Below are 24420 nucleotides of genomic sequence, written 5' to 3'. Positions count from 1 at the left end.
GTGTGTCTGTATCGCATGTAAACAATGGATGTACTTACAAAGGCTGGAATCTGGTGTGTGATGATGAAAGCTGCAGCTTCCTTCAGTAACCTCTCCTGCAGCCTTATTGATGCACTTTCACTTTCAGGGAATGACACTCCTGCATACATCAAACAAGAAGCCTGTCGTAATGTGTTCTGGCAGATTTGACTGTGTGTGTGTATGTGAGTGGGTGTGTACTTTCTCTTTGTACCTGAAGAGAGGACACTTGGGTTGAATCGCATCTCAAAGATGATGTCACTAATAGAGCCCACTTCTTTACAAGCAGCTCGTACTGCACTAGTGGCTCGAGAATCACCTGTAAATATATAAAAAATACTTGTCAAATATGGATGCACAAATTGTTTTTGTGATTTAGAGCATTCAGATCTGCTGAAACAGTTCTTACAAGCTGTTGCACATTCTTCAAAGCCTCCGTTCTCGTCCAGTGTCTCCCTGACATGCTGTGTGAACTGGGTATGTCTAAAAGAAATAAAGACATAAAACCTTAACTTTATGAAGAAAAAAAAAACAATTTAATAGAGTTTTTAAAATTTTTATTTCATGTACTGTAGAACTTACTTGTGCTGGATGAAGTCCTGCATCAGCTCTGGCCTCAGTCTACAGAGGCTGTGAGGAAAACTCTGTGGAAGCCCAGAGTCTGAGTGATAATTCTCTGGCCAACCTTCTTTTACACAACCCTTCTTTCCCTCTTCTTCTTTACAGCTTTCTTTCTTCTCCTCTTCTCCAGTGACTGTCTCTCTTTCTGTCTCTAGCTCGGGACAGAAGTTGGCATCAGCTGGGAAGCTCCTGAACACATCCAGTATGTAGAACCTCCCATCAGCCCCCAACAGTCCCTTAGCGTCCACTGATGTGAACAGTGGTGTCCGGTGACTGTTGGATCCCACAACGACATGTCTCTGGAGAGAAAGAGCTTTGGCAGCGTGAGCCAAGAGTTCCAGTAGCTTTCTGCGATGGGGGGATTCTTGGGGTCCGGCATTCACCCCATAGAGCAAGCCTCTGATAAACACAAAAACGGGGAAAAAGAAATATGCTGTTGTTACGCAGTTTGATTTAATAAGGTGACACCACTATGGCAGTGCTTCATTGTATTAACGGTTCCACAGGATGTACCTTGGGGCAGAGGGAGTTTCCTGGTCCTGCTCTGAGCCTTCCAAACCAGGAGCCAGTCCCTGCGCTGATAGGCGCACTCCTTTGTAGTCTACAATGGCTGTAGGAAGAGTGTGTAGGCCCTGTAGCCCCTCTAGGTCACTGTAGGCCTGTACTCCTTTAAGCTCCAGCCTCTGAACCGCCCTGCAAGGAGAATATGCAGAAACATTTAGACAATTTGTGCCAAACCGGCGCCATTCTACCACAACTATTTAATAATCTTCTTATTCGACACAGCATGTACACAGTGTACTTTGTGAATCCTTTAAAGCCATAACTACAATTAATGGATCTACATCAACAGTATCTTGTTGCAGAACCTTTATTTTGTGGTTTGCTCTCACCTGCGGCCCCTTTCCCCACCAAACACTGCACTTGCTGCACACTGGCTCATGAACAGGCCCCCCCACAGGAAAGCTGGGTCATCAGGGTTTCCATTGACTGGCTCCACAAAGCCATCTATCACAGTCTCTGCCCCCTGCGTCACAGCCCTAACAAATGCACTGTTTACCTGGGAGAAGAGGAAAAGAAAAGGTGAGCAAACAAATAAGGGAGGACAGGTGACAAGAGTACTGGGTTAAAACAAGGGCACTATAAGAGTACTGAGGTGTTCCTAACAGATTTACAATGAGATTTGTAATTAATGTATAGCCTCTTTTTTTTGGTTACCTGGAGCAGAGCTCTGTCTCTCTGCAGCCTCTCCTCCAGACTTCTTTGTGGAAGATCTCTGGTTGCTTGCAACTCCTCATTCCAGTCTGGAGCCTACACATAACACATGCAATTACACACATACTGCCAAAAGTACATGACGTTCACAAACAGCTACAAACAATTTTTGTAAATCACCTGTGTTGCTGGCTGCTCATCTACTCCCAGCCTGCTGAAGGTGTTTTTGTGAATACGGGAGGCACACGGAGGCCCCAGCCAGCTCAGGGTGTGGTAAGGAGTGGGCATGACCTCAACAGGAGGTAACTGATGCCTAAAAGGAAACAGATAACAATGTCGTCATTACAATTCTCCACTCCACTTACACTCATATTTAGCCAGCCATTTTAATTACTCTACTTGGATTATGTACTTCACCAAGAGCCTCTAGGAGTATTCTGGCAAAATAGTGCATACGATTACTTTATGCATTGGTAATAGTATTACCTGTTTTTGAGAGTAGTAAAGGTCTGTTTGAAAGAAGGACTAATGTGACAGAGCAGGTCAGTGAAACAGTGGCAAACTGGGGAAGACTGTGCAGGACGAGGATCAAACACTTCCTCTGTAGATCTGAGATGAGCAAGGGCAGAAAAGAGTTCATAATAAAACATTTAAACATTATTAAGTTCATTCGTTTGCGCTTCTCTTTAAACATAAATCATTACATAATAAATAGTTTGACAAGGTGATTTTTTTCATACCTATTGAGAAAGAATCCTTTTGGACAAGATGTGATGTCACATCGTCGCCCCTCCATTGTCACCACGGTGATGTACAGGAAGTCTCCCTGCAGCTTCCTGTGTCCTGGAGGTGGGCTCCAACAGCTGAGAGACAAGTCCCTCAGGTAGCTGGGGACCTGATGAGACCAGATTAAAGTCACAAGGAGTCAGTGTGTGTGTTTTGGTGGACTGGTCAAATGTGCAAACAGATTCCAGGTATTTACACACCTCTGGCTGGGAGCTTTGTGGTAGCAGGGCCATGAGCGGTCTCTCTGATGAACCAGGGAGGAGGTACTCAGGAGGAGCTCCGTCCTGGTTGGCTGATTCTGTTTTTGTGTTGCTTAAAGAGCGTTTCAGGTTCTTTCCATTCAGTAAGCTTGAGTCTGCACCAGGAACACAAGGGTATTTCAGTATGAGTTAGATTTTAAATGTTGTGCGTTCTGTCTAAGGGCACAGTATTTTTGTGTACCTGGTTTTTGTGTTTGGGTGAGTGTCTCCAGTATGCTTGGTGAGCGTCCTTCTCTCAGTGCATCCTGAGGTCCAAATGCTCTCAGCAGCTCCAGGACACGTGCCAGATGGAGCCTGGCTGAGCGGGCGGTGTAGGGCTCTGGAAAGACACGCTGTTATTATAAAAGTTAAACTGACCTTTATGAAACTGCTAAGGGTCTGATGAATTTTTTTGACTATGAACAGCTCTTTTTTAGAAGCCTGAATGCACACGACCTCTACTCTAGGATGATCATGATCATGATCATCTCAAAATTAAAGTTTTATCGGACTAAACCAATGATGCATAATACCGCAGACACAAATCTTACAGAGTACTGTAATACTCTACGTGTTATCGGATGGGCTGCAGTCATTTGTTTTAGTATTTCAACAGCTAGAGCGTGAGGGACGGACTAATTGGTTGGCACACAGTTGTACTGCAACTATAAATCTCTGAAACTGTAAACCTTGTTATGATGACACTGAAAAGGTGTGTCAGCTATTTGTGCTTAGAGAGATTTAAGGTTGTGTGAAAGGGAAACGATGATGGGTGTGCTGAAAATAAGGATGGACTCATTCTTCCTAATCCCCTTAAGAGCATGATTAAGTGAAATGTAATGTTAACAATAACTGTACCATAACAATACAAATGACATAAGTCAAGCACAGTAATATCTGAAGAAAGTGAGGCTTTCAGTTGAAATTATGCAATTCAAAAAAGTTTTATACCATAAATGATTTTATGTAAATGGGCATAAATTAGAATAAAAACTATATTGTTAAAAGGTAATCTTAAAGAGCTATCACAGGCTAAAATTGCTAACAACCGTGTCAAAAACTCAGTTGAAGTACACATACTTGTAGTAATGCATGCAAAAAAAACCCCAAAAAAACACAATAATAAAAGAATTAAAGCCTTGGGACAATTCATCTATCTATGAAATTCATGCAAAACATTTCAATTTGAAGTAAAGCTGAATTAAAAAAACAGATGGAGCACAAAATAGAGAAACCCAAGCAAAGATTTAAAAAAAAAACTTACCTTCAACTAGGCGGAGAATGGCTCCTGGTTTAAGCCCCTTGAGGCTTTGCAGTTCTGCGAGGGGGTCCAGAGTTGTACCAGCGAGTGCCAGTGACAGGTTGGAGCGTGGACACACCTCATTCTTCGAAAGCAGAGTCATTAGAGCGTCTTGAACAAGCCAAAATCCATGGACCTACACACAGTTTAATACAGCAGTTAATATCCACATCCTGTATATAAACCTGCCTTTTAAACGTCAGTTATCTATGAAAAAAGTCCCTGCAATTCACAGAAAGATATAGGAGAAAACGCAGTATTGTATAAGTATATTTGAAGAAAAAATAAATCCTGTGAGCTCTTCACATTGTCATAGATACAGATAAAATACCATGTAAGTAAATTTATATGTGTCAACTGTGCATGGCAGGCATTAACATTATCAAAAAGCATAGATACAACAAAAAGGCGGATTGTTATTAATATGTAGTCTCAGCTATCACTTTCACTTGACTTGTGAAAGCTTTACTGCTACTAACAAATGAGGAAACAAAAGGGAAAATGTCTGAAAATGTTAACGCTGTCGTCTTGTACCTGCAGCTCAAATGACTCTACTCCTGCTCCCTGGATCTTCACGGAGAATGATGTGTCCTCATCTTGCTTAATACCAACTGCATCTTTTCCACCAGTCATGCTGATAGCATCTGTTTGGACGATAAATCAGAGATACAAAACTGATCATCACAGAGCTCTGGAGCTGGCAAGCAAATTGTTTGGGTTGTTTTCCTGCCTTCCGCTCATTACATGCTGGGATAGTTTCCAGCTCACAATGACCCTGAAAAGACTTAAGATGTTACAGAAACTGCATGAATGGCTGAATGAATGAATTATAATCGTGACCTATTATTATGTTCAGATCCCATCATCTGTCCATGCTGCAGAATCAAACAAGGACACTAGTCTCCTCTACAGTGATCATGACCTGGACTGAAGAGTCTCTCTGTGTGTGAGAGAGTGCCTGAGGACAAGATTGAATTTATGCAAAAAAAAAAAAAGAAGAAGTCAAAGAAAGAGAAAGTGAGGTGTGTCTCTCTTTTTACACATGCACGTAGAACCAAAAGGGAGAGCAGGATCCAGCATGTTTCTCAACCTGCAGTGTGACTAAACCTGTTGAATTTGCCTACTGGCCTTCATGTCATCTCAGGGTGAAGGGACATCCACACCCATCACTGGCATGTGGAGGCAGCAGAACGCTAAAACACATAAACTAACAGAGTTACAGCTTGGCAGTAGAGCGTGCTTGCTTGCATGCATGTGTGCACATACAACTGCACCTTTTACAAATACAAAGCTAAGCAAAAAAAAAGTCATTGTGCACTAATCTCTGACGATTTTAGTCATTCTACAGTAAATCCCCAGTTTATGCTGGGACTACTTTACCACTGCAAAGCACCCAAAAAATAGCCTCTCTGTTTGTGATTGGCTGGAGGAAGATCCCTCCTCTCTACAGGCTTGGAGCCATTAACGTCTTCTCTACTGGAGCTACTGCCTTACTACGACAGAAAACGGCATTGTTTTAGCCCTGACAAGTTTATGTTGGCACTGATTTCTAAGGTTGGGTTGTACCCCAAACTACACAAGCAGAATTCCTCCCCTATATGTCACAAAGCACATCTCTATCAGTACATTTAAATAAGTTCCTGGAAATGACATAACCTGTCAATTATAATGCTGTGACCACAGATTTAGAGCTTTTTTTTTTGGGGGGGGGGGGGGGGGGGGTTAAACACCTCAGGGCAATCTCATCTGGAGACAAGCCAGCACATACTCTGCCTTAATTCAATCGTTCTGTCTTGTGGAAGGGGTGTGGCAAAGATTAAAACAAGTCAAGAGGCCCACTTGAGAGTATGTGAAAAGGATTAGCAATTATAAGGAAGACAAGGTGGTTGGAACTATAGAAAACATTGGTATGGTAGTAGGTTTTGAATTTTGGATGAACAGCAAGAGAATATGTGTAGCGATTTCAAATAAAATGTACTCTTTGTTCAACCTATATGATCGTAACTGAGTATTTACAGGTTTTTTTAAACAGATTTCAGGTTGATTTCAGCATGTGTCTGTGTGAACAACTGTACCATAAAAGTTAAAAAGTGCTGAGCAAATTCTCCAAGTGGTCAGAAAGTTGGTGAAAGCAGAGAATAACACCAGCCATGTTCAGAGCAGCAGAGCATTGCTAAATCTCCCACCCTCTTCACATTCTCCAGTGAGGGAGACAGAAAAAGAGGAAAGTGCAAAACAGAGACATAGAGAGAAAAAAAAGGGGGAAGAAAAGACATGTCGGGGATTTCTCACCATTCTTGGCCTGATTTCTTCCTCCTCCTCTCCTAACTTTGTCCTTCATAGCTGCGTGTTGGAAGTTTTTCTTGAGCTGTCCTCTTGTGTTGTTACTTCTTTATGCTGGAAGCTGCCTCCCCCCTCGTAGTCTTGTTTCAGACTGCTAGAGGAACGCACAGGAGAGGGACAGAGTGAGTGGAAATGTGCAGCTGGATTGTTAGAGAGCCCAGCAGAGTGAAAGTAGATGGCTGTCTGTTCAGGATTGTGACTCCTGCCCCTCTTTGCTTGGCAAACTCAGCTTATCTGTTCACCCTGAGTAAAAAAGCCACACCCTCTTATTGCTCCACACAGGCTCATTACTCTATGCGTCCCTCACACTTTGTTGGACTGGGTGTGTCTATCCAGTCACTCTTCCTTCCCCTGGCATGTTTCACTCCTCCCTCCCTCCCTCCCTCCCTCCTGAAACCCTGTGAGGGATGTGGGAATTAAGTACACAGTGTGTTTGGTAGTGGTTTGACCCCAGGCAGCCAACTATGCTGCTTTTGAGATAAAGACTTCCATGTTACAAACATTGTGGTTCATTTAGTGTATCTGTGTATACATATTTTAATGGAAAAAGAGGGACATGATTGAGTTGTATGCTATTTTTTAAAGTACACCATGATCCATGGCCCTCATGGGTGCATCCTCTATGTTACACTTTTGAGTCATGATAGTGAATTAAATTGAAAATATAACCATGAGAGAGTTAAGGGACGGATTCACAATTTTTTTTAAAGTCTGTCTTTTTAAGTCTTAAAACAACTGTCAGGTGCCCAAATGAACACTGAAATAGGTTTTTCTTGCTATAATCATTCCTCTTGTTCATACTGACCATTAGAAGATCCCTTCATAACGCACAGTGTTAGTGATGGTGGAGGGGGAGTGGCAAAGGTTAAAACAAATCAAGAGGCCAAATTGAGAGTATGGAAAAAGGAGAAGTAAACAAGGCGGTTGGAATTATGGAAAACATTGGTACGGTAGTAGGTTTTGAATTGTGGATGAATAGCAAGAGAGACTGTGAAGAGATTGAAATAAAATCTACTCTTTGACCCTCTTATAGGATCATAACTGAGTATTTACAGTTTTTTAAATGGATTTCAGGTTGATTTCAGCATGTGTCTGTGTCAACAACTGTAAAGTTAAAAGTGCAGAGCAGATTCTCCATACTTCCACGGCAGCTCAACAAGGAAACAGTGTCCAAGGAAACACAAAGAGGGAATTTGATGCTAAAAAGACTGTAAATGTGACAGATATCCACTTGATATGACTAATTCAGACTGCTGAAGTCTCATATAAGCTTCAGATAAACTTTTAAATGCATTTTTGAACAAAATGATATTCAAAGGGGATATTTCCATGGCCAGTACAAACAGGAGGAATGATTACAGAGAGGAAAACATCTTTCAGTGTTCATATGGGCACCTGAATGTTGTTTTAAAACACTTGAACAACTGTGAACATGTCCCTTATTAACCTTCCACAAATGGGTGTGTTTAGTGTCTCATGATGTGGTTGCTCATTCATTGTTAAGAGGCTTACACCTACTACATTGACATTTTGCACATACCTAAACATATCACAGTCCAAATTAATCACTAAGATATCTGGGTTAGGCTAAGCAGGTAGCTTAATTGTTATTGCTTGAATGCCATTATGCATGACACCCTATTCCTGTCTCACATCTTGAATATGTTAGGACCAGGTTTCAATTGCTTCTTAGCTGAAAGACAGGAAAGTCAAGGATGTACAGTATTTGTATTTGTATGTAAGTATTCAGCTGGTAACTCCTGTATCTGTTAGACATTGAACTGCATGTATTGTAATGGCAAAACACGGATAAAAATCCTCATATATCCATCGACACAAACTGTAGGCTGTTACTGTTTAAAAATATATATATTTGAGCTTATAACGAACTAAATAACAACAGTGCACTGAGTTTATGTGTAAACAATAACTATGAAGTAAATGCATCATGTTTACCCTCCACTATATTGTACAAAACAGTTTCGTTTTCACTGCAGAATGACAATGATCAAAACTCATGACGTCACCTCAATGTTTGGGGGGCGGTGACCTGCTAACGCTATGATGTTTCTCGCTGCCTTTACGTGCTGCTCGTAAATTTTAACATCGTGTATGAAGTTTTGGGTCTTTTACATAATAGGTCATGTTTTCGGAGACTATTTCGATTTAAAGATCAACAGACGCCAATTACGCTATGAAACAGCGGAGTGTTGACGGGAAGAAAATACAGGTTTATACTAGTTTATTGTGATGATTTTTGCAGCTGCGTTGAACGGTGTGTTCACTTTCTAATCGTCATACTTTACCCTCATAAAAAGCTCTCCCTGTATCTCTCTCTCTGTAGGTTTTTTTAACCTCTTTATTTAGTCTTTAGGCGGTTATTCATGGACGCTCATCTCTTAATAGTCATATTTCCGACAACACGTTAACCCGGCAGCGTTTGACAGGAGGCTGTCCTCGGCTAGCTGAGCTAGCCATCCAGAGCGAGCTAAACAACGAGTACAAATCTTCTGCATTAACTGTAGGAGAAGTTATCGGTAAGTTTAAATTAACAACTGTCTGTTACTAGTCCAAAAACACCAACAGGCTGTGAAAACTGAGAACTTAACGCCAGTGTCCCGTTCAGGCATCGTAACTGAGCTAGCATGAACCTCAACCGTTGGTCTCAAGGATGTATTCGTTGCTTTATTTATAACAGCTGCACCAATATTATAAACCGTTAACCATCGCTATAAACTCCTTCGACATAATGTCAAGAAATGATTTAGTGCTACGTTACTTACATCATCATAACTTCTAACACATGCATGTTGTGATTAGCTGTCACACTAACCTGACTGCTTACAACGTTACATTAGCTGTCAACACCTATTGAGGGCTGGGATTAGTGGCATACGCTCCGCAAGATGAGCTAATTTCTCCATGATTATTGCAGAGAGTTACAATGATCCTAGAACACTGTTCACAACTAGTAACATGTTGCTCAATCCTGCCTCTGTCAATAACGTCCTGGACCAAATACCTACCACTACATGTGAGAAATTTGCAGTATTCTTTTACAATAAATTTATCTCCATGAGAGCGGATATTGGCATAGATGTTGATAACATCAATCGTCATTAATCATCAAACATGTCGAAATGCATCACTATTTCTGATCAAGAACTATATAAGCTTGTGAATGAAAGTAAGTTTTCCATGTGCTGTCTTGACCCAGTCCCCACTACATTTTAAAAGAGATGTTTTAACTATATGCTTCAGTCTGTCAGAAAAATCATTAACATGTCTCTTGAAACTGGATGTTTTCCACAATCCCTCTGAATTGCGGCAATAAAACCCCTGTTGAGAATACAAACGTTGATACGGATGTCTTAAATAACTATAGGTCTATATCAAATCTCCTGTTTTGAGTAAGACACTGGAAAGGGTTGTTTTAAACCAAATTGATCCTCTGCTTTTTTCGTTTTACATACTTCCTTTAGGTGATATTATCAGAGAACATAAGCTTAATTTCCACAGATATGCTGATGACACACAGCTCTATATTTGGTTGGAGCCAAGTGATGACCAAACCTTTTGCTGTTTAACAACTGGTTTGGTAAACTAGTGAATGCAGACCAACTTTCTTAAATTTAAATGGTGAGAAAACAAAAATTTTATTAGTCGGGTCAGCAAACAAAAAGAGAGTTAGTTCTCGCCAAGCTTGGCAGTTTTGCCCCACAGGTTAAATCAGAAGTCACAAGTCTGAACATTATCCTATGTTAAATCCCCTTAAATGTTAAATCCCACATAAATAAGGTGACCAAAGCAGCTTTCTTTCATTTAAGAAATATTGCAAAGGTACAGCTGTTCCTATCTCAACAAGATGCCGAAAAACTTGTTCATGTGTTTATTTCAAGTAGATGAGATGACTGTATGTTCTTTTCACCCATCTTACAAAAACCCATTGATAAACTACAATTAGTTCAGAACTCTGCTGCCAAGCTTTCAATTAGAACAAAAAAGAGAGAACATAACACCCCAGTTTTTGCTAACCTGCACTGACTCCCTGTGCCTTTTAGGATTGATTTTAAAGTTCTTTTATTTGTTTACAAGGCTGTTAATGGATTGGGATCGGCCTACATTACTAATTCTTTGTTGTTTTATAATCCTTCACAGCCTCTTAGATCCTCTGCTGCCGGTTTTTTAAATACAAACTGTCACTCAAATAAGAAATTCGGCTCAGCCTTTTTAACTATGCACCAAAACTATGGAATTCCCTACCCAAGGCTATAAGAGATACAAGCTCTGTGAACATTTTTAAACAATTGAAGACTTACTATTCAACATTGCTTTACACTGTCACTCTTCCTTTGTTTTATTTCTAGCTCTCACATATTCTCTTGTTCTTAGCATACCTGTTCTTGCTATTTGCTGCCTCTTTTTTTGTTATTCATTTGACTGCTTGGTTTTATTGCACAACATTTGTACTTTGAGCTACACGCCCTGTATGAAAGGAGCTATATAAAATTTTATTACTATTATTATTATTATTATTATTATTAGTGACTAGTTAATATTAAAGCACTGAGTTAGAATAAGGTGTAAGCTAGTGTGATATTGATATTGTGTGTCTTACTATCCTGTATAGCAAATGTCAACAACAGTTCAGTGATGCAGGTGTTACTAGTTGTCAGTCCCCTGCAAGTCTGACAGGCAACACAGTGATATGTAATAGTTGTGATGCTCTCTCAGCCTCATTTTGCTCTCCTTCTGTGTGCATCTGGTTTGTTACAGGTATTGTGTTTGTGTGGCTCCCCTGCCCCCCTCAGGTCAGAGCTGAGGGTTGGGGTCAGGTCTTGAGCTAAATGTCACACAGTCCTGGTGAGAAGGGGGGTCTATCTCAGGCTGCCCCAACCGTCAACGCCCAGGACCTGTTTGACAGCCCTGCTCAGACTGTGTCACCAGTGAACACACCTGGGGATCAGGTGAGTGTGTATGTGAGGTCTTGTGTATGGGCATAAATGCCATTGTTGTGTCTAAAGTTTGTTTCCTGTAGCGCTGCCCTCCATGATTTGGGTTAGGGCTTAGGTTAGGTTATGGAAAGGCATCACAGTGATGAATAGTTAAGGTTGGGTTAGGTTTTAAGTTAGGGTAAGGGGAAAAGAAGATGTAGAGAAAAAGATCCACCCAGTGCTTTATTGTATGCTTGGGATGAGGCGTGGTGATAATCTGCTCTTACAGAGTACAATAGATGGTATTCTAAGTATGGATTTGCTAATAAGAAAGACGCCTTCAAGGTATCATTATCATTTACACTGTAAATGGGTTATCTACATTAAGGATTTTTTCTGTCCTATCATCATTTCTCATTGATCAGCTGCACAAGGCTGCGTAGGCACAAGTCCTAGGATCAAAGTACACTTTTAATGTTTACAATAAGGATTATTTTTTAGTCTTGGACTGAAAACTGGCAACCAGGCACTGAAAATTTGATAGAAGTAAGACTTTGCAACAAACGATGACGCCTAGCACAATTTCAAAACCATGCCAGACAGTATTGAAATACCCAGTCAACTCTGTAGAGTTACAATTCTCTCCACTCAAGTGATTATACATTTTAGAAAGTGCAACTGTTGATGTTAAATGAGCTAGTGACAAAATGCTGAACAGTCATCATATCCTTCATTGCATTGTGTCCTAGACAAGGCTCTGTTAAACTCAGTAAATCTCATGAACAGATGAAAAAGTACAAAGTGTGAAGCATTTGTTAGCGATCCTGTCCTCCCAGACAAAAATAGCTGCTGCATTCTTTACTTACAGAGTGACAGAAGGACAAAATGAAACGGTGAGCTTGTGTAGTAGTTGGAAGGAGTAGTTGGGGCTGTAGATAGAAGTTACATACAGTCCCTCTTCACAGTTTTCACACATTGTAAACAGTTTTCACACAAAGTAAGTTTTTGGAGACACAGGAGACAACAAAACAGCATACTGTCCTTGGCTACTGTCATTATGTGTCTCATTATTAGCCAGATGAGTATTATTTATCACTTTCCTGACAGTTTATTGCCGAAAGCACTTTTGTGTTGCATGACATGCAACCAAAAACAAGGGAAGGTATTTCTTTCAAGGAGAACAGCAAGATTAAATTCAGAGGAAGGATGTTATATGCACATTCCAGTTTATCGATGATCTATCTGTAAATCTCTACACCTCCTGTGTGCACATTATGCTGCAAATTGGATTGTTTATTTGGCAGCTGTGTGTGAAGTGGGTGTTTGTTGTTGTGTCAAGCAGTGGCAGGCTCTCTGCTTCAATAGACCAAAACAGGAGCAGTAGATTAGAAAAAAAGCATTACTGGCAGCATTGTTTGTGACTGTGCAATATTCAGGGTAGATACGTTGTTTACAAGCTGTAGCTGTGTTGGTTGTTGAAAGAGAAGGAAACAAGACACAGCTTGTAGAAGAGGAGAATAACACTGGGCTTTGTGTGTCTGGCTTAGAGGAGGCCTGATCCTTTCCCGTCCACTGTCTGTTGGTCTGTCTGAATGTCTCAGGTTCCTTGTTAAGAGCTTAATGGAGGGACACAGACTGAGCTCAAACTTACTTTATAAACCACAGAGTTGAACGGTAAAAAAGAAGAAGGCTAAAGAAGTAAAACAGGTGTGTATAGTGTATATACTGTAGCAGGCATTTGTTTCCTACCGAGGAACTGAGCAGTATTTCTGACATGAAGAAGAAATGTTGATTCAGCAGTTTGACCATGCTGGCATTTTTTCTCTCAGGTGTCGCCTGTGGTGGATGGGGCCTCTCCTTCTTCCACTTCGTCCTTCGAGATGCTTGACATGGAGTCTGTCCCAGCTCCCTACCAAGAAGTACGGCCTCACTGGTTCTTCTGTCGACGGGCTGATGACAACACCTGCTGGCTTCCTTTCAGCAGAGAAGACTCTGATAAACTAGAGAATGCCTACATCACTGGTAAGCATGCGTATACTATATATTGCACATGGACAGTGTGTATTAATGGGTAACGAGGGTCGGCATGTGACATGTAGGAAAAGAGTGAGTTCACTATAAACAGCTGGGAGACGGATGACAAAACATTACTGTTGCCAACACTGGCTTGGTGCCCAGTAGAGCAGTTGACAGGACATGTTCACTGTTACCAGAAGTTTAACAAGTTGAAGTTCACTTTCTGGGTGGTTTCAGATGAGCTTCATTCCTGTTGATATACAGTTTTGATGTATAGATAAACTAAGTGTTGACACCCATGACATTTGTACTTACAGTTATAATTGAAAATGCAGTATTGATCATGTGAAAACTGAGAATGTCTTTTGTAAATCATTTAAAAGTGATATTTTGGTAGTTCCACATTTTGGGAAATACGTATATTCTCTTTCTCGCAGATAGTTAGGCAAGAAGATTGATACCACTCAGCTGTCAGTCTCATAAATATAAAGCTAAAGCTAGCAGTCGGTTAGCTTAGCTTAGCATAAATACTGGAAACAGGGAAACAGCTAGCATGGGTCTGTCCAAAATCTGCCTAGCAATACCTCTGAAGCTCATTAATCAACACGTTATATCTGGTTTGTTTAATCTTTACAAAAACCGAGGTATAAAAATTGACTAAAGGCATTGACTAATTTCAAAATTATTCAAAAGTATGACTTTCCAAAATAATCTACATAAGGTCTCCATAAACAGGCCAGTTCTTGTCTTTCTGTTTGACACTATCTCTCGAGACAGGCTGTTTGTGCCTTTGTCCACATTCCTTTAGAGGGTATGTTCTTATTCTTATTCTTTATTTGGATTTGGATTACTTTATTTGCTCTGTTCTGTGCAATTTGGAGTTTTTTTTAGATATTTCTCAGCAGCACATGACCAAATAACTGGGCAGTAGTCCAGGGGGTCCATTTCCAAAAACAGGTTCAGCAAACGCCGAGTCTAACCCTGAACGCTTGAGTTGATTAACCCCGAGATGGGAAACTCAAGAGTTTTCGGTTCCAGAACAGCTGGTCAGTCAGTTCAATCAACTCTTAGTATGTTCACTCCGAGTTTAAGTGTGTGTGTGGTGGATGAGCTGAGGATGACATGACGCTGTGTAATATTTGAATGTGAGAACAAAAACTGCTTTTCAAAGAAATGACATCAAAGCTGTATTAATGGGTAACGATAGTCTGGGTTGGGTTAGATAGTCTTTGAGTAACAAATTAATATCCAACCAGGATTTTGATTCTGACATACAGTAAACCGGACTGAATGAATGAGCAAATGAAACAGTGTGTCTGGCTCTGTAAGAGGGAGGAGACAGAGATAAACTCTGGGTTTGTTGAAGAAATCCTGCCAGCGATCAGGTCAGCTTCACAGAGTTAGTTAACATGGTAACATATCCTGAGTTTAAGTGAGGTCTTTTTCTGGAACTGAAAACCCAAAGTTTCCCTCATCTCAGGGTTAACAAACTCAGAGTTTTCACTAAACTTGCTCTCTGGAATACACCCAGGTGTGACCGAACAACATCAATCATAACAGAAGATGGAACATATGCAGAACATTTCCTATAAATTGCAATGCCCTTTCCCATCATGGAAACTATGTTATATCAATCTTATCAGACCGAGACAATAAATTATCTAATTTGACACCCAGTAATTTGGCCTCAGTGATTTGCTCAACTGATATCCCATCTACAGATATGTCTATATTCTTCCAGGAGCGTGAACTTATCCGCCTGCAGAAGCCCAAAGTCGTAGTAACAATATAATCTGAGCACAGAATGTAGCATAAAATTTAACTTCTTTACAATTACATGTCTTATACACTCAACAACCTTCTTCCAGAATCACTGTGCATTCCCATAAACACATACCTGCTTATATTTAACACAAATATCTGGATCGTTAAAACCTGTTGTTTTGAAAATCTTTCCAGATCTTAATACTAGAGTACTATGTTGTCTTCATAGAACCTTTGCTTAAAATATAGTTTTTCAAGATATATTCATAAACCTTGTTTGTACCCGCTTATGAACGTGTGTGTTTACTGTGCACTAGGAGACAAGGAGGAGGAGGTAGTGGTAGCTGTTGATGGAGAGCGGTATGATGTACATGTCAAGGAGAGAAAGCGCTACGCTGTGTACTGGGAGCAAGCTCCCACTGAAGTCCGCCGCTGCACCTGGTTCTACAAAGGAGATAAAGACACCAGGTTCATGCCGTACCCTGAAGACTTCGGCAAAAATCTGGAGGTAGTCTGAGCCTCTACCACTGCACTGCTCATTCCCACAGCTTCTGACATCATTCTTTTTTTTACTTTGCTTGCTCCTCAATTACTCTTTTCATATATGTTGGCCTTTGATTCCTTTTCTTCCCAACTTCCAATTTTTCAGGATGCTTATATGATATCAGTGACTCTAGACGAGTGGAAGAGAAAGCTGGAGTTTCCCACAGGAGAGACGGTCATTTTACACAATCCCAAGGTAAGGCCAGCTGTTAAAATATCACTATGTACACTTTGATTAGCTACATGACAAAGCTATCACAGTTCTAGAGGGTATATATCTTTTTTATTTAAATCAGGTACATTGTTTCCTTGTCTTTTCTTCCATTTCCCTCCTCCTTTCTCAGTTGATAATGCAGTATCAGCCAATCGGTTTGCAGGATGAATGGGTCTCCTCGCCCTCTGAGCAAACTCGCCCTCGAACAGTCAAGAGGGGAGTAGACAACATCCCTGTAGAAATACCAGATGGTATGTGTGTGGGTGTACTAGTAAGAGTTATACTGGAATATAAGCCTATTTTACAATGTCAACAGTTTTGGACGTATAATAATTGTGTGTGTGTTCCCAGGTGAACCAGAAAAGGTGGACCACCTTGTCTTTATGGTCCACGGCATCGGCCCTGCATGTGACTTGCGCTTCAGATCCATCATACAGTGTGGTAAGTGTGTGTTTTTATGTGTGTAAAAGTATATATGCATGTATGTGTGTTATTTATATTTATGACTCATTGTCTTGTGTCTCTCTCCAGTGAATGACTTCAGGAGTGCTTCCCTGTCCCTCCTGGCCTCTCATTATAAGCATGCTCAGCAGGAAGGCAAAGTGGGCAGAGTCGAGTTCCTCCCAGTCAACTGGCACAGCGCTTTGCATGGGGATGCCACTGGTGTGGATGAGTAAGTATGTAGAGAGATAAAGAGTGGACAAAACAAAACTCCTCCGTCATACAGTACTATTTATGTCTCTATTATTTGCAGAAAAACGTCAAACTCTGGCTTCCCTTGCTTTATTATCTCCCTCCCTCATTCCCTACTTTCCAGGGACATCCAGAGGATCACTCTGCCAAGCATCAGCAGGCTCAGACATTTCACCAACGACACCCTGCTGGACCTGTTTTTCTATAACAGCCCCACCTACTGCCAGACCATAGTTGACACCGTAGCCTCAGAGATCAACAGACTGCACGCTCTCTTTAAACAGAGACACCCAGAGTTCGCTGGGGCAATTTCAGTCGTGGGACATAGCCTGGGTTAGAGATGCGCAAACACAAAAGCTCAGACACACAGTCACAAACAAGTGGAACATTCAAATGCGGAATTTCAACTCCTTTCCTTTGTCTCTCCTTCCTTAGGTTCGCTGATCTTGTTTGACATGCTGACTAATCAGAGGACTGGTTTAGAATCCACCAGAGACGGGGTACGCTAGCATTCATAGTAAAAGATAACTTCATCAATAAACTGATCAAAAAGAGTGCATATTTTGCAACATGTAGAATAAAAAAATCTCCCTCCCACTCTGTTGCTCCCTGGGTTTAAGGTGCTCTCTGATGAGCCCTGCCGTCTGAACCGTGACACGCTGGAGCAGACGCTGACCAGACTGGGCCTACAGCAATACCTGTCTACACTACAAGCAGAAAACCTAGACCTGGAATCACTGGTAATACATGCAAACACACACACACACACACACACACATGCAATGCACATACAAATACAAATATAATACATAGTGAAAAACTTGTGGTTCTCTTCTTTTAGGCTCTTTGCCAAGACAGTGATCTCAAAGATTTAGGAATTCCTCTCGGACCTCGGAAGAAGATCCTGAACTACGTCAGGAGGAAATGGCTTCCAGAGGTCAGACACAACTCTCCTTTTTTTAATTGTTTTTGGAATTTCCTTTGGAAAATATATGGTCTAGCTCTTTAAAGCGACCATCAGACCCATTTTACATGCCCACTTTGTGTCTGGATAAAATATATCTGGAAAGCTTGGCACTAATATGCCTCCACTGTTCATATTAAGGCAACACAATAATCTGGTTGCACTTTGAAATTTCACATGACTAGAAACATTTCTTCTTTTTCCCATAATTGTATGTTTAAGCAACCGTTGCTGTGGATTGGATGACTTATGTCTGCTATTTGATATGTTGTGTTTTAATGTTTTTTTCAATATTCCAAATGGCTGCTGTTATTCCCTCGCCTCGTCTTACCAGGGGGCTTTGTTTTTTTTCCAAATGATAATGGTAACCATATACTGTATCTACAGTCTGTGTACCATTATTAAAAAACATGTATACTCTCAATCTAAACAGGGTTGTAAAGCAATGCGTCTGGCACCAGGGCTGCAAGTTCAACCTCAAGATTTTTTAGCCAGTGATCACGATGGTAACCAGTCTTCAGGACTGGCGATGCAGCAGTCCCAGTTCCACAGAGCCCAGTCTGTCACCAGTGCTGTAGACTATGAATACTTCGACGTGGGCATCGGACAGGTACCACACACACACGCAGACATGGTTACTCGTGCTTGGGAGTACCAGTAGCTTAAAGCTTTAATGTATCACCTTCCTGCTTCTCTCCTCCTTCCCCCCTGCTTGCCTGGACAGACCAATGGAGGCATAGCCAAGGGACAGGTGTGTCACACATGGTGTCCCCGTTCTCTCAGGCTTTCTCCCTTGTTCTCTTTCTTCTCGCTGTGTCTAGAGTTTCTCTTCACATACAGTCTGGTCTGGTCAGGAAAAACTCAAGGCAACAGATTTATAGTTGCTATTTTATGAGCAATACGGTTTTTCGATGGCAAAGTCACATTGAGCTATAAATGAGACTACCGCATTGATCCTATGAAGTGCAACCCAATACCACACTCACTGCCTGTACTCATTCAGTCCTGCATGAGTGTTCAGCTCCTTGCTCTCTCTCCTTACCTGCTGTCATACTCCCTGGCTGTTGTCTTCATGTTATGAAAGTTGTTTTAGTGCTCAAACAACATTGAGACTCATTTTCATTTGTCTGAATGAATGTGTAGATGTCCTATTTGCCCTCCTAGAATGAAAACTGTGTCTAAATTATAAAATGTTTTAACAATAGTGCACGTGTTTCACACTCTGTTCTCTCTCCACAGGTATCTATTGATTACCCACAGTTGGCATTCCAGCCGCAGACTTTTTTTGCTTTTGGCTCTCCCATTGGAATGTTTCTGACCGTCCGTGGGCTTAAACGCATCGATCCCAACTACACCTTCCCAACCTGCAAGAGTTTTTACAACATCTATCATCCGGTGAGTAGTGGGCAGTCACAAATTTACTCTATCGGCCCACACATCACATACTCAGCCCTAAAAAGGGTTAAAACTGCAGTTTGACATTGCTCAACACATTTTCAAACAAAGATGCATCAACAGCACAGTTCTGAGTCATGAGACAAAAACAAAAGTAGCAGTTTCACCACTTTGTGTATTTGGCACTGCTGGTTGTGTCTGACCTGTGCGCTCAACAAAAATGCACGTAGGCTAAAGAGAACAGTTAAAATGTGCAATATCCACTGCACATCCTCTGTTACATGATGAAAGACGTCATCTATTAAAAGTTAGGTTTCTTGTCCCCTTTTATTGCTGTGTAGTATGACCCTGTCGCTTATCGGATAGAGCCCATGATTGTTTCAGAAGTGGACTTGGAGCCAATGCTAATCCCTCACCATAAAGGCCGCAAGAGGATGCACCTGGGTATGACTGTTTGTTATTCTCTCCTTGTCTGCGTTGAACAATATTCTGGTATGAGCTTTGGTTTAGTAGGCTTACTGATAATCCCTGTGTCTCTTGTCTCCTAGAACTAAAGGACAGCTTGACCCGTATGAGCATGGATTTGAAGAATAACGTATTGGGATCATTGCGCACGGCGTGGCAGTCCCTTGCCAGACTACCCGTTGCTGCTCTGCCCCCAGTGGAGGAAGGGGAAACCACAATAGAGAGAAACCTTCAAGAGGCACAGGGTAGACCGAGCACTTTTATTTTACCTTTGTGTATTTGTGGATGATGTCTGCGTGCGTGAGTGTGCACAAGAGTGTTTCTAACCCTGTCTCCTCACACTCCTCTCACCCCTCTCTGCATGTCGCCATCCTCCCCTCCCCTCTTCTGGTCTGTCTGGTGGTTGCTCCTGCTTCCCTCACCCCCTTACCACTTTACCTTGAACCTCAGCCTCAGCGGCAGTCACTGCTTCTGCTAAGAGGGGAGAGAAAAGTGCTGACTTTTGGACTAAAATACTGGAGTGGCCCAGGGCCCTTCATAAACATTACTTCCAAGGTAAGCCAGGATAGTCACTTGGCTAGAATGACTGGAGAAAATAAGTGAAATAACTCATTCTAGCGTATTACTGCTTCATTATCTCTTGGTCTTATCTTGGAGAAATCTCTGTAAACCTGCACAATTTAGTGAAAGCTTACGAGCCTGTGATAATCTGTCTTTAATTCAACCTGTTACATTCAATTTAACTGGTTTGATTCTGGAAAAGAACCCTTTTGTTTCTATTATTAACACAAAAGAAACCATATGAAATACTGTCATTATTTGTAATTTTAGAAAAATGCTGCTTTACCTGCAGTATTGATAAAATCTGTTTCTCAGTGGTTTACTTCGGCACATTAACTCCCTCACAAAGAGCAAACGTTATGTAATGTATGTCATTATTGCCGCAGGCTCTGGCTACTCTTCTGCCTCTCCTTCCCTCATGCCTAACTGCACTACTACTGCTGTACTTCTAATCTTCAACTTCAGGCCTGTCCTCCCCTCTCAGGCTGTTAGGTGTGATTGGTTGAATTCATTGAATGAACATCAACTTCAGAAGCCACTTGAGTATCCAGGCCACGGTACACTCTTGTACGAGCTAAACAAACAGGACAAGATGAATAGTGGTGATCACAGTTGGGGGGGTTTTTAATGACAGCAACTGGCATGAACTTTATCTGCAGGTAAATCATTCATCAGGAGCAGGTCACTTATAGTAACAACATGCAACTACACGTTCTGCCCTTTTCTGCAGAACCTTAAGCATTTAATTGTCAGTTCATTAAATAGGGGGGAGTGCAGCTGCTATCATGACAGACTGTACAGTTGCACATATTACACAATATGTTTTTGACCTTTTCCATGAAGAGAAAGCAACTTTTCTTTCACAACATTTATGACCTTCATTTGTCTGCCTCACCTCCTTTTTATAGTTCTGCAAGATTCCAAACATGGTTGTCTTTAGGACATAGGAGATTGTAACTTGAGAGTAAGATTTTTATCTTATAATGTCATAATTACAAGCCAGTAAATGCATTAGTAGATTGTGAGAAATGCATAACATATAAGAAGGAAGCAACCAGCAGTTTAGGGTTTAAATCAATGTGTTCTTAACATAGCAAGAAGACTCATCATTCACTCATCATCACAAAACTGACTCACCTAACTAACATTTACTTACTGTAACACCATAATTGCACTTAAGAGTGAGTGTCTAAACATTTAACAGGTTTAAGCAAAAAAGTTGACTCTATGGTAAGTTGATATCGTGGACATCTATCCATGCTACATATGACATCAGCGGTAATCAAATCTTTAAATAACAATCAGTTACAATCCACACCTACAGTAAACAACTCCTTATCTATAAAAGCATGATTTGGTGCTATGCCATCTCACACAACAATAAACCATTTAAACCTGTTACAACCTGCTCAGATTGTTTCTTAAAATTTTTTTGTTAGAGGTGTGACTACTCTCAGACTAGTCTCTGTCTGGATAGTGTCTCATTCTTGATTATGATTCAGATTTAATCGATGTCTGCAATATGTGTCAGAATAGTCTATCACATCTAATATTGAGACCATACATGAGCAAACCATTACTGTTTTATTATCGTATCATATTATATTGTTTATTCTTACTGCATTCAGCCACTGACTCCAAAGAGGGTTTGATGAAGGACATGGGGTTGTAAAGTAGTGTGAGTTTTATCTACTTGCAGAGCAGAGATGAATATAACTGCACTGTTTTGCATTTAACCTTCTTTTTTTCCATAAACCCCTATGCTTTTGTCTTCAATGTTTTTGGCTGCAGAAAGCAGCTACTGTCTGACCTGTTCTCATTTTATTAAAGAGGATGAGTCAAAATAGACAGCTGGTGCTGGGAATCATTATTGGTTTTGTTGTCTGTGCATGTAACGTCATCGTTTTTTTTCCCTTGTCCCTGCAGCAGTGTGTGAGGAGGCAGAGCCCTCAGTGTCCGAGGAGCAGCCAGAGCAGCCAGAGATTAAAGTGGGGATGTTGAATGGAGGACGAAGGATCGACTTTGTACTTCAGGAAAAACCCATTGAGAGCTTCAATGAATACCTGTTTGCTATCCAGTCTCATCTGTGTTACTGGTGAGTGCTACACATCTGTTCAGAGGAGGTTTTAAACAGACTGAGTTTCATTTTAACTTTGAATAAATATTGTCTTCTCCTCTCGATCTGTCTTCTAGGGAATCTGAGGATACAGCTCTGCTGCTGCTGAAGGAGATCTATGACAAGCTGGGCGTGGCCTTTGAACAGCCACAACAGTAATCAAAGTTTTGTGACTGTAAACTCGCTTTTTAACACAACAATAAAAGTGAGAAAATGAAGGACAGCTGACAGAGCCAGAGGCTGCACAATCCTCTTCCAGAATGCCTTACCGTCTGAGTGTTACCTGACCACACCGCCCTCTCCTCCTCCAGCAGTCGAGCCTGTTTGGCTGCAGTCAGGTGATCTTGGTTCAGATATGTCAGTCATCATTCATCTGAGGTATCAGTGGCTTCTTGGTGTTGCCAAAACTCCTACTACAGGACTGGGTCCACATTAACATGACTGTCATGCTTCTTGTTGCACTTTTCTGTCTTTTTGAATGATTCTTTATTTTACTTTACTTTGCACTTTCACTCTCCAACAGTTATTGACATATCATGTGTACAGCTGCAGCTGCATAATGTGGAAAAAAATAGTTTGAAAAAAACAAACAGGTTGTCTAATTAGGAAATCAAACTGGAATTTATTATGCATTTCCCAAAACAGGAAGTGTCATAAAGTCTAGTAATTGCTGCAGCAGTTTACACTTTTCAGAAAATTAAAAAAAATCCCTGATATAATTAAAATAGTAGATGATTATATATATTGCTATATTGCTTATTGCCCAGCCTTATGTACAGCCTGCTCTTATGTTTGTTCAACAGAGGTCTCTTGATGAAGGAAGCTTTCCCTTAGCCTTATATTAGATCTTACCTTTATAAATGTCCTTTAATCAGGTCAGGTGGTTTCTTTTGGGCGACTATAAGATGTTTTGTGTCTAATTAGTAAAAATGAAGGTTAATATTTTGTCTGTTACGAGTTTCCTGGCAGCTACATTCTTTCTGACAAAATTAAGGCCACTTGAAACCCGAAGCTGCTGCTGCTTCAACACGTGTGCAATGTAGCAATAATGTTGAAGTCGCACCTTTTTCACCTGAATCATGTATTTCAGTTCGATTACATTTACACATTAATCTGAAAGAAGTAAACCTGAAGAAGAATTGAAATGAAGGACAGAAACGCAGGAGCTTGAAAGGACACTGAGTGTGTGTGTGTGCGTGTGCGTGTGTGTGCGTGTGTGTGCGTGTGAGTGCGTGTGAGTATATAACAGTGTGCAAACTGAACAGCAAGGCCAGTAACACTTTCTCCCCGCAGGTCCAGGTGCCATTCCTCTTTTACCACTATCTTCTTTCCCCTCTTTTGCCATTAACCCACATTTGATCTGGCTGTAAGTTCATAACAGTGGTACATTTTTTATTCAAATTAATTCCAAGACAGACTGACATTTCACATAGACATCTCCACTTTTGAAAAATCTTAAGGGCCAAATCATGTTTCTCTCCTCTGTTCCTTTGTATCAAGATATTACAAAATTATCTTTTCTGTCTGTATCGCACGCATGTCTTTGTTATGTTAGAGCTGAGTTTCTCAACATCTTCTGTTCTTGACCCAGTTTTTAGGTCCCAGTATTTTCATAATTTCATAAATGGACCCAGCAATAAGAGAGTTGTCACATTGTCATATTAACTTGACATGAAGAGCATGATAAATAGATTATATAGAAATATGTGTTTCAAAGCTAATCAATTTATTTTATACAAAATATCTAACAAATATGAATATATCAGTATTATAAATATCCCCAGTCTGCACCTTCACCTTCAACCAAAGTTGAGAAACTCTGTTAAACAGAAGTAACTTTTGAACTGACTCATATGTTATGCACTGTCAGAGCGTCATAGCCCCCAGCTCTGAAGCTTTGAATGACCTGCATCTCAGCCGGGGGTGTAACATCCGCACAATTAATGAATGAGCCTGAATGGGGTTGTTCATTTTTCCTCTCTAGAAATGCACTGAACACTAAATGATCATGTTGGAGTTTACTAGGACATTGCCATCTCCACAGTTTATGTAATTTTTAGTGTCTACACAGATCTAAAAAACTTTGTGGTTTCTTCCGTACTCCTTACCATAATGCTCTTGATGCTAATATGTTGATACACACCAAAAAAACCCCCAGTTGTTCTCCTTTATAATTACATACCCTATTAATATGGTTACATGTTGTGTGTGCCATAATAAAACATTACAAATG

The 24420-nt window shown here is 40.8% G+C and overlaps 2 protein-coding genes across 6 annotated transcripts in view; one reads left to right on the top strand and one right to left on the bottom strand.

The window, feature by feature from the left end:
* Positions 1 to 9453, bottom strand: part of si:ch211-166a6.5 (clustered mitochondria protein homolog) — a 13984-nt gene extending 4531 nt beyond the window's left edge. Inside the window, exons 1-16 of one of the 4 annotated variants that reach the window (XM_042420507.1) lie at positions 9356 to 9453; positions 6472 to 6616; positions 4714 to 4823; positions 4144 to 4315; positions 3082 to 3219; positions 2841 to 2995; positions 2595 to 2749; positions 2341 to 2463; positions 2035 to 2167; positions 1858 to 1950; positions 1533 to 1699; positions 1153 to 1332; positions 601 to 1038; positions 428 to 501; positions 233 to 337; positions 39 to 139 (exon numbers count right to left, since the gene is read on the bottom strand). In XM_042420507.1, coding sequence (XP_042276441.1) covers positions 39 to 139; positions 233 to 337; positions 428 to 501; positions 601 to 1038; positions 1153 to 1332; positions 1533 to 1699; positions 1858 to 1950; positions 2035 to 2167; positions 2341 to 2463; positions 2595 to 2749; positions 2841 to 2995; positions 3082 to 3219; positions 4144 to 4315; positions 4714 to 4823; positions 6472 to 6520 — 2193 coding nt within the window. In that variant the 5' untranslated portion in view covers positions 6521 to 6616; positions 9356 to 9453. Of the gene's footprint in view, positions 1 to 38; positions 140 to 232; positions 338 to 427; positions 502 to 600; positions 1039 to 1152; positions 1333 to 1532; positions 1700 to 1857; positions 1951 to 2034; positions 2168 to 2340; positions 2464 to 2594; positions 2750 to 2840; positions 2996 to 3081; positions 3220 to 4143; positions 4316 to 4713; positions 4824 to 6471; positions 6812 to 8478; positions 8514 to 9305 lie in introns of those variants that run through there. The other 3 variants (XM_042420508.1, XM_042420509.1, XM_042420506.1) reach the window with 3 other exon arrangements.
* ddhd2 (DDHD domain containing 2) lies at positions 8858 to 24420 on the top strand. 2 transcript variants are annotated; one of them, XM_042420510.1, is made up of 19 exons: positions 8858 to 9059; positions 11299 to 11489; positions 13286 to 13478; positions 15554 to 15744; positions 15886 to 15975; positions 16124 to 16244; positions 16345 to 16434; positions 16525 to 16666; positions 16811 to 17019; positions 17122 to 17186; positions 17307 to 17426; positions 17528 to 17623; positions 18084 to 18260; positions 18890 to 19045; positions 19387 to 19489; positions 19594 to 19755; positions 19961 to 20065; positions 21998 to 22166; positions 22265 to 24420. In XM_042420510.1, the coding sequence occupies exons 2-19, from the start codon at positions 11370 to 11372 to the stop codon at positions 22344 to 22346; spliced, it is 2391 nt and encodes a 796-aa protein (XP_042276444.1). In that variant the 5' UTR covers positions 8858 to 9059; positions 11299 to 11369; the 3' UTR covers positions 22347 to 24420. The 2 variants fall into 2 exon arrangements, with proteins under 2 accessions (XP_042276444.1, XP_042276445.1); XM_042420511.1 differs by lacking the exon at positions 19961 to 20065 and having other exon boundaries at positions 8859 to 9059.

The sequence above is a fragment of the Thunnus maccoyii genome, chromosome 9, assembly GCF_910596095.1.
Source record: "Thunnus maccoyii chromosome 9, fThuMac1.1, whole genome shotgun sequence".
Lineage (NCBI taxonomy): Eukaryota > Metazoa > Chordata > Actinopteri > Scombriformes > Scombridae > Thunnus > Thunnus maccoyii.
The sequence above is the reverse complement of the archived record's forward strand: the minus strand, read 5'-3'. Positions and strand labels throughout refer to the sequence as shown.

Coding starts and splice junctions, on each gene's coding strand:
- ddhd2 (XM_042420510.1), top strand. CDS start 11,370: ATGTCACACAGTCCTGGTGAGAAGGGGGGTCTATCTCAGGCTGCCCCA. Junction 16,435..16,524: donor CAGATCCATCATACAGTGTG/GTAAGTGTGTGT, acceptor GTCTCTCTCCAG/TGAATGACTTCAGGAGTGCT. Junction 19,046..19,386: donor TTTACAACATCTATCATCCG/GTGAGTAGTGGG, acceptor ATTGCTGTGTAG/TATGACCCTGTCGCTTATCG.